The sequence below is a fragment of the Mustela putorius genome, unplaced genomic scaffold (genome assembly GCF_011764305.1).
Source record: "Mustela putorius furo isolate JIRA1106 unplaced genomic scaffold, ASM1176430v1.1 tig00537295_pilon_pilon_pilon, whole genome shotgun sequence".
Classification (NCBI taxonomy): domain Eukaryota; kingdom Metazoa; phylum Chordata; class Mammalia; order Carnivora; family Mustelidae; genus Mustela; species Mustela putorius.
In genome coordinates, this window is record NW_025422433.1 from 1,554,449 (window position 1) to 1,563,889 (window position 9,441).

A 9,441-nucleotide genomic window follows, 5' to 3' on the forward strand; every position below is an offset into this window, starting at 1 on the left:
TTCATTTTTCTTATATTACTTATTAAAGATTTACTTTTTGTGATAATGTGGAACTAAACTGGTATAAATTATGTCAATTTCAATCATTTATTAAAATAGTTAATTTTAGTATGCCATGGCCATGTCTTATAACATGAGAGATCCATCTTCACCAGCACCAACTTTTTTTTTTTTTAAAGGTTTCTTTTAAAAGTTGCTAAACACTGGGTCCTGAGAGGAAACATGTGCTAGCAGAGGATGGAACAGAAGAATGGCAGCTCTTTCACAGGGTTTATCCTGCTGGGGTTCTCTGACCGGCCTCAACTGGAGCTAGTCCTCTTTGTGGTTCTCCTGATCTTCTACCTGTTCACTCTGCTGGGAAACACCACCATCATTGCCTTGTCCTACCTCGACCCACATCTACATACTCCCATGTACTTTTTCCTCTCCAACCTAAGCTTCCTGGACCTGTGTTACACGACCAGCAGTGTCCCGCAGCTCCTGGTTTATCTCAGGACAGCAGACAAGTCCATCTCGTTTGGTGGCTGTGTAGTTCAACTGTTTGTCTTCTTAGGGCTGGGATGCACGGAATGCATTCTGTTAGGGGTCATGGCTTTTGACCGCTATGCAGCCATCTGCAAGCCCCTGCAGTACACTGTGATCATGCACCCCCGTCTCTGTGCCCTCATGGCTTCTGCGTCATGGTTCATTGGTTTTGGCAACTCCCTGTTGCAGACAGTGCTCATCTTCCTTTTGCCACTTTGTGGGAGAAATAAAATAGACCATTTCCTTTGCGAGATTCCTGCACTGCTCAAGCTTGCCTGTGTAGACACCACTGTGAATGAGTCTGAGCTATTCTTTGCCAGTGTGATCATTCTCATTGTACCTGTGGCATTAATCATCTTCTCCTATGGTCAGATCGTCAGGGCGGTCTTAAGAATAAAGTCATCTGCAGGGCAGAGGAAAGCGTTTGGCACATGTGGGTCCCACATCACAGTGGTCTCCCTGTTCTATGGCACGGCCATCTATGCTTACCTCCAGCCCAGCAACAACTACTCCCAGGATCAGGTCAAGTTTGTTTCTCTGTTCTATGCCATCGTCACCCCCACGGTCAACCCCGTCATATATACACTGAGGAACAAGGATGTGACGGGGGCAATGAAGAAGGTGCTTTGTAGGGGCCAGGACTCCAGATGACTGGGCAGGGAAGACCCTTTGATGGAATGCCAGAGTGATTAAGATGTTTGTGACCTACGTGGATCATCTCAAATTTCCCGTGATAAGTCTTAAGGGAATTTACTTACCTCATTCTTTGGAGCAAATGAGTGCTCAAATCCAAGTTCATGGATCCACAGAACTTCCAGAGAGGCTGATTTTTGTTCCTAGATCATTTGCATCTATATATGGATTTATTATTTAATTTGAGAAAGAGAGCACATGAGCAGCAGGGGTATAGGGAGAGGGAGAAAGAATCTCAAGCAAACTGTACCCTGAGTGCTGAGCCTGATGCTGGGATTGGTCCCACAATGCTGAGATTACAACCTGAGCTGGAATCACGTGTCGGGCACTCACCACGTGCACCCACCTGGCTGCCCGAGGTGGGTTCGTATTTTAGAGAGCTCCACAGGTTTTCATATTTCACTTCCATTTGGGAATCCTATTCCATTTCTAAGTGCAAAAAGACATTTATGCACATGATATGAAAGGCATAGGCAAAATAAGAATAGGAACCACTAACGTGCTGTAAGAAATGTTAACACTTTAGCATTTTGTAGCAGCTTCTGGAGGAGGGTCACTTATTCTTGTATATGGATCATGGCCGGATTACCAGGTCCATAGGTTTGACTGTATCATTGCCTTGTCACAGAATTAGGTGGGCATCTGTGGGAACAGCATACTTTTAGATGAACGAGAAATTTGGTAACATCACTTCTGATACAGCCATTCAGATATCAGTCCAGGTGTTATGTGAGCAGTGTGACAGTGGTTCTATGCAGCCTGTGTGAGGCGTTCCTGTCACACAGGGGCAGGGCCTGGTGTACTGCTGCCGATACAGCAGCTGCCGAGCCCCAGACAGTGCTTACGTGTCACGTTGTGCTGCAGGCAGAGGAGCGCCTGTGTGTGGTCTGCAAGCCAGCTACGTGGCCTGGGAGTCACCCCATGCATTCAGAAGGACTTTTAGGACATTATTGTATCTGAAAGTACATAACTCAGTTCCTAGTCAATATTCTATATGTTCTATCTATAATAATGCAGCAAAATTTCAAAGGGGGAACATTTAGATCTTCTCTTCGTACCATTTTGTAAATTTTTTGATCCAGGCATCAACTGATCTATGCTTTGTATCTCACATCTGCCCAAGGCCCCAGGCAATTTGAATGCAGGAACACATGAAAGTAAGAGAAATGACCTCTGTTTCCCGGGAAATCCCATGTTCTGTGGAGCCTACTCATTTTTATCAGGAGAAAACTTAAAGAAAGAAATAAAATGTATGTGAACTATGAAAGGTCTCTGTGTGTCTAAGCTTTATAGATAGCCATCTCATTATGAAATAACTGTCACATCGTTCCGAATTCTGCACACAGCTGAGTGCAGGTAGATGTGTTTATGTCTTGGGGTGGACACATGCACATAACAACTCTCCTGTTCCCTATCCTGACAACTATCCTGTCCCTATCCTGGCCTCCCCAGGGCCTTGAACCCTGAGCTGGCCATGCTCGTGCCAAGTGATCTTGCTGCAGAGACAGCATGTGGAGGCTGGAAATGGCAGCCAGGGGAGGTAATGCACACGGTCAGGTTTTCTCTGTATCAATACGAGCATCACAGTATTCTTACTTGAAATAAACACCTGGGATGTATCTTGACTCCATAGTGATGCTTCCTGTATGCCAGTAGGAAAACAGTTCTGTCCACTGTTTATCCTGATGGTGACAAACTTCCTGCTTTCCCTTATGTTAGCCACATCCTGACAGTTATATCCAAATGGTCACTTTCAAGTCCCTCAAGTGAACTGTCTTTGGTGAAAAACCCTCAAGGACTCATGATGTTACAGAGCCTATTGTAGTGGGTGAACAACTCCTTCTCTGCTCTTAAGGACACATAGAACCTGGGGCAAAATATTTATTTCCTTTAAGTGAATGTGTGAGTGGCATTTGGATGTTTACAACTCATGGAAATAAGTTATAGAGAACAAAGACCTCTGGGATCTATGACAAAATAAGAAACAAATCAGTTAAGAGACCAAACACAAGTTCAGGATTGTTCTGTGACATTTTTCTAATGTTCTGAATCTGCTCCCCATGGTGTCCATGCCTTGTCTGTAATAGACTCCAGAGTTGTGTAAATTGTGACCAGTATGATTTGGACCATTTCCTTCTGCGTGTTCACCAGTAAGTGTGTCATGGCTGTGCACGTGTACCCAAAGCTTAGCTAAATTATTCCATCTGTGTTTAGCCCCTGGAGGTCAGGAGGATCATGATGCTCCAGAGCAAGTCATGGATTCTTCCAGCTCTTCTGCCTCCTGAGGAGCACAGGGCGCACACCATTGGCTCAGGTAGTGATGGCAGAGACCCAGAATGCCGGTCAGACTCACGTGAAACAATTTTTAACCTCAAGTGATTCATTACCAGGTAGCGAAGGATACCAAATAGCAGGAGTGCGTGCAGGAGGCCCCAGAGCCATCAGACACGCCTGGAAGACCCCTTCACTGTGATGGAAAGCATTTTTCTTCTCAAATGTGAGCCAGATCTACTGTGGTATTAGTCAGCACAGAGAAGGCCTGGGGGGATTCACACATTATGTGTCCTCACCTTCATCGCCCTGTCCTGGCTTTAGGACTGTCATTTGGTAGCATATCTGCAGTGTGTAGAGTGGAGGTTCTAAACAGACCCTCTGCGTAATGCAATCACTACTAGGTCAGAAATCACAGCACAGCCACCCCTGTCAGACCTTCATATCACTCAGAGTCTGTGCATTTCAGTTACTATTTGCCAGAGTTCTGCTCTGTCCAGGCTCAGTGAGGAGGGAGGAACAGGTTATAGGTCCCTGTGAGCCCTTTCCTTTGCAGGTGGCTTCTTTTCAGATGCTTGTTTTGTAATACAGGTGAGAAGTTCTTTCCTGGCTGTGGTATTGCAGCGTATTTCAGACCTGGTCTTGCAGACTCTGGAACCACTGTGCATGGGAATGTGGTTTGCTGGGAAGGTGAGCTCTGTGTCAGTGCAGAAATGAGTGCTGCTCAGAGGGATCAGAGGATGGGGTCCCTGAGATGGTCTAGGGACTGGACCCTTGCTCTGTGGAGGGAGACAGTTCCTTCTTCCTCCCAGGGTTCTTCCACTTGTTTTGGAATAAAATTGATAAGAGCAGAGTTAACAGGAGAAAAACTCTGAAGTCTTATTACTTGAACATGGAAGCTCAATGATGAAATTGAGACCCCAAGAAATGACCAAGGCAGGCAGTTTTTATACCTTTTAACAGAGACAAGAAATGCGTGCGGAATTGACAGGATAAAGGAAATACATGCTTGGGAGCTTTAGTTAGGAAGGAATTGTAATCAGAATTTGGGCTGATGTCCCAATTCCTAAAAAAGTAGCAAGGTTTGTGTCTAAGCTTTCTCAACTGCAAGGTCCCTATGTGGATTTAGGATGTCTTTTACTTCTTCATCCTGGTCAGGTGCCTTTCGTGGGGAGATTTGTTTCCTGTTTCAGGAGGACAGAGGACAGTGCGGTGTCCTTGCACCTGCTGTTTCCATTCAAGACAGTCAGTATGACCTTGAGGCCCATTTTGGAATCTGCCCTGGGTCTCTGCACTTGCCATACCCTTGATGCTTTCTAGAAACTTAATTCCATTGTTTTATACTGTTGAGTGGATTTATTTTAACCATTCTAAACTGAGCATCCCATATGGTATATAGGCAATGACTGTTGGAACACTGAAAAAATAAAATTAAAAAAAAAAAAAAGGAAAGCCAAATAAAAAAGAAATCTATGGGGTATTTAAGAACTGTAAGTTCTTCTGATAAGGTAAGATTTCTGAGAATAGTTTTAAGTTCTTTTGTGAATGATGTTTGGTGTTCAGTTCTTGACCTGTGTCTTTCGTCTCAGTGATCATCCTGCACATTTTTGTTTTTAAGGATTTTATTTATTTGTGTCAGAGAGAGAGAGAGAGGGAGAGAGAGCACAGCACAAGCCGCAGAGGGAAGCTGGTGAGCAAGGAGCCTGCTGATGGACTTGATCCCAGGTCCCCAGGATTATGACCTGAGCTGAAGGCAGATGCTTAATGGCTGAGCCACCCAGGCATCCCGCATCCTGGACATTTTTAATGGTTGGATTATTTGGGATCCTCATGGTCAATATGATGTCATGATCAATTGTCAAAGCCTTTCCAGGAGCTCCCCTTGTAGCAGGTCATAAACAGTGCCTTCCAGGTATTTTTATGTCCTCATTTCAACCATTTGGGAATATTGAAATAGTTTTGCAAGATTCTTTTGGGAAAACTTCTTTATTAATATTTGGAAATGAGAACTCTTTTTTGTCTTTAAAGGAAGTATCTTGGCTACAATGTGTGTTTTAGCATGAAACCACCCTCTCTCTGATTCATTGTCTTTCTTGGAAAAACCATCCTGTACTTCCCAAATAAATTTTCTTCTCAAATGCCTCCATGACAGGTTACATTGTGGCTTGCATTTAGATCGATGTAGCATATATATTAGTACATTATCACACACACACACACACACACACACGGATATGCACTTGCACAAATAAATGTATTCCACTTATAATCTCTTGTAGGTCAATCTCTTAACTCTTGTGAAGTTGAATAGTAGAAGAAACTGTTTTCTTTAGCTTGTACTCCATTGAAGTGACAGGATTATAAATGATGTATTTCCAATGTGTTCTGAAATGTGTACAAATATACCCAAGCATGTGTGGTAACAGTTTATTCCTGCAGGTAACATTGCAAAGAAAATAACCACTTACCAGGAGGTGGTGGGGACATGTGCTGTTGATAAAATCCACACCAGTAAAGAGCTGAATAGGACAAAGTATGCTCTTTTTGTTGTCATAAAAGATACCCATAAGTTAATAAGTTTAGAAATGCCATTCTTTCACTCTCTGGATTTAAATTTTGATCAGAAACAGTGGGCTGTGTTTTTACATTGGATAGTTCTAGAAAATCTAATTTAATAACTTTGTGGAAAGATTTCTTAAAGAAGTTACTCTTATTTTTTAAGATTTTATTTATTTATTTAGAGAGAGAGAGAGTGCGCATGAATGGGGAGGGGAGCAGCAGAGGGAGAGGGAGAAGCAGACTCCCCACTGGGCAGGGAGCACAATGTGGGGCTCCAATGCCGGACCTTGAGATCATGACCTGAGTGAGTGGAAGGCAGATGTTTAACTGACTGAGCCACCCAGTGGCAGGGAGGGGCAGAGAGTGAGAGAGAAACTTAAGCAGAGTTTGCCCTGAGTGTGGAGCCTGACTTGGGGCTTGATCTCACAACCTGAGCCCAAAGCAGGAGTCTGACTCTCAAACAATGTGCCACCCAGGAGCCCCCATAAGGAGATTTTTGTATGAAATAGCAGGAAAAATCTGACCTTAGGAGAGGAATAAGAAATGGGATGAAATAATTGAATGATATCTCTTGTATTTATTTATTTCCCCCCCAGATATACTAAGATAGAACTGACATGTAGCAGTGAGCAAATTTTAGGAGTAGAAAATGTGAATATCTACATATAACAAAACCGTTACCACCCTAGGGTTAGTTAAAGCTCCATCTCATCACGTAGTTACCCTTTCCTCTTTGTGGTGAGAACGATTGAGATCTACTGTCAGCCACTTTCAAGTCTGTAATACAATCGCAGTAACTCCGTGCACCACGGACCATGCTGTGCCTTAGCTCCTCAGGACTCTCATGTGATAACTGGTGGTCGGTTCCCTTTGCCCAACATCTCCCACTTCTCCCTCCCTTACCCCTGGTAACCACATTTCTACTCTCTGTACCTACAGGTTGAGCTTTTCTGGATCCCACAGTTGTGTGGGATCACAGAGTGTTTGTCTTGCTCTTCTGACTTGTTTCCACCTCCCAGTAATGCCCTCAAGGTCCATCCATGCTGTCACAAATGGCAGGATTTCCTTTCCTTCTGGCTGAATAATATTGCTTTAGATACTTATGCTACATCCTCTTTCTCCGTTCATCTGTGTGGACACTTAGGTTGTCTCCACATTTGGCCATTGTGAATAGTGCTGCTGTGAATATGGGAGGGCATGCATCTCTTTCATATCCTGATTTCATTTCCTTTGGATGGGTACCTAGAAGCTAGTTACTTAGAAGCTAGTTACTGGATACTGGATACAATAGCAGTTCCGTTGTTATTTTTTTGAGGAACCTCCTTACTGCTATCAATGGAGGCTGTATCAGTTTACATTCCCATCAATTGCACGTGAGTTTTCCCTCACTGACTCTTGTTATCTTTTGTCTTTTTGACAATAGCCATTTTAATAGGTGTGAGTGATATCTGTGGTTGTGGTTTGCATCTTCTGGAGGAATAGTGATGTTGAATACCTTCCATGTAGGTATTGGCCAGTTGTATGTCTTCTTTGGAAAAATGTCAATTCAGTTCCTCTGTCCTTTAAAAAAAGTGCAATTGTTGGTTTTTATTCCACTAAATTGCATGAGTTTCTTTTTTCCTTTAACTTTTATTTTTTTTAAATTAACATATAATGTGTTATTAGCCCCAGTGATACAGTCTGTGAATCACCAGGTTTACACACTTTGTAGCACTCACCATAGCAAAAACCTTCCCCAACGTCCATAACTTCACCATCCTCTCCGTACTCCCCCATCCCCAGCAACCCTCAGTTTGTTCTGTGAGATTAAGAGTCCCTTATGGTTTGTCTTCCTCCCGATCTCATCTTGTTTCATTTATTCCTTTCCTAACCCCAAACCCCCACATTGCCTATCAGCTTCCTTAAATCAGGGAGATCATATGATAACTGTCTTTCTCTGATTGACTTATATCGCAAAGCATAATACCCACAAGTTTCATCCACATTGTTGCAAATGGCAAGATTTCATTGCTTTTGATGGCTGCATAGTATTCCATTATATATATATAACTTCTTCTTTATCCATTTGTCTGTTGATGGACATCTAGGTTCTTTCCATAGTTTGGCTATTGTGGACATTGCTGCTATAAACATTCAGGTGCACAAGACACTTCAGATGCCTACATTTGTATCTTTAGGGTAAATACCCAGTAGTACAATTACTGGGTTGTAGGGTAGCTCTATTTTCAACTTTTTGTGGAACCTCCATGCTGTTTTCAAGAGTGTTTGCACCAGCTTGCATTCCCACCAACAGGGAAGGTGGGTTCCCCTTTCTCCACATCCTCACCAGCATCTGTCATTTCCTGACTTGTTAATTTTGGCCATTCTGACTGGTGTGAATTGGTATTTGACTGTGGTTTTGATTTGTATTGCACTGCGTGAGTTTCTTATATGTTTTCGATATGACCCCTTATCAGGTAGAAGATATGTAAGTATTTTCTCCCTTTTCATAGGCTGACTTTTTATTTTCTTGATTTTTCCTTTTGCTGTGAAGCAGGTTTTTATTTTTTGTATTTTTTTTGATTTTAAGTCTTTTATTGCTTTTTTTTCTTTTTTCCAAAGCAGTCATTTTTTAAAAAAAATTTCTTTTCAGTTTAACAGAATTCATTGTTTTTGCACCACACTCAATGCTCCATGCAATACGTGCCCTCCTCAATACTCACCACCTGGCTCCCCCAACCTCCCACCCCCCATACCTTCAAAACCCTCAGGTTGTTTTTCAGAGTTCTCACTCTCTCATGGTTCACCTCCCCGTCCAATTTCCCTTAACTCCCTTCTCCTCTCCATCTCCCCATGTCCTCCGTGTTATTTGTTATGCTCCGCAAATAAGTGAAACCATATGATAATTGAGTCTCTCTGTTTGACTTATTTCACTCAGCATAATCTCTTCCACTCCCGTCCATGTTGCTACAAAAGTTGGGGATTCATCCTTTCTGATGGAGGCATAATACTCCATCGTGTATATGGACCACATCTTCCTTATCCATTCGTCCGTTGAAGGGCATCTTGGTTCTTTCCACAGTTTGGAGACCGTGGCCATTGCTGATATAAACATTGGGGTACAGATGGCCCTTCTTTTCAGTACATCTGTATCTTTGGGGTAAATACTCAGTAGTGCAATTGCAGGGTCATAGGGAAGCTCTATTTTTAATTTCTTGAGGAATCTCCACACTGTTCTCCAAAGAGGCTGCACCAACTTGCATTCCCACCAACAGTCTAAGAGGGTTCCCCTTTCTCCACATCCTCTCCAAAACATGTTGTTTTCTGTCTTGCTAATTTTGGCCATTCTAACTGGTGTAAAGTGATATCTCAAAGTGGTTTTGATTTGAATCTCCCTGATGGCTAGTGATGATG

General features: G+C 42.8%; 1 protein-coding gene across 1 annotated transcript; it reads left to right on the top strand.

Annotated features, from left to right (window-relative positions):
- The first annotated feature begins 237 nt into the window (after positions 1–237).
- Positions 238–1,183, top strand: LOC123390249 (putative olfactory receptor 2B8). Its single transcript, XM_045073944.1, has one exon. It carries the CDS (start codon positions 238–240, stop codon positions 1,174–1,176), a length of 939 nt encoding a protein of 312 aa, XP_044929879.1. The 3' UTR covers positions 1,177–1,183.
- The last annotated feature ends 8,258 nt before the right edge of the window (positions 1,184–9,441 follow it).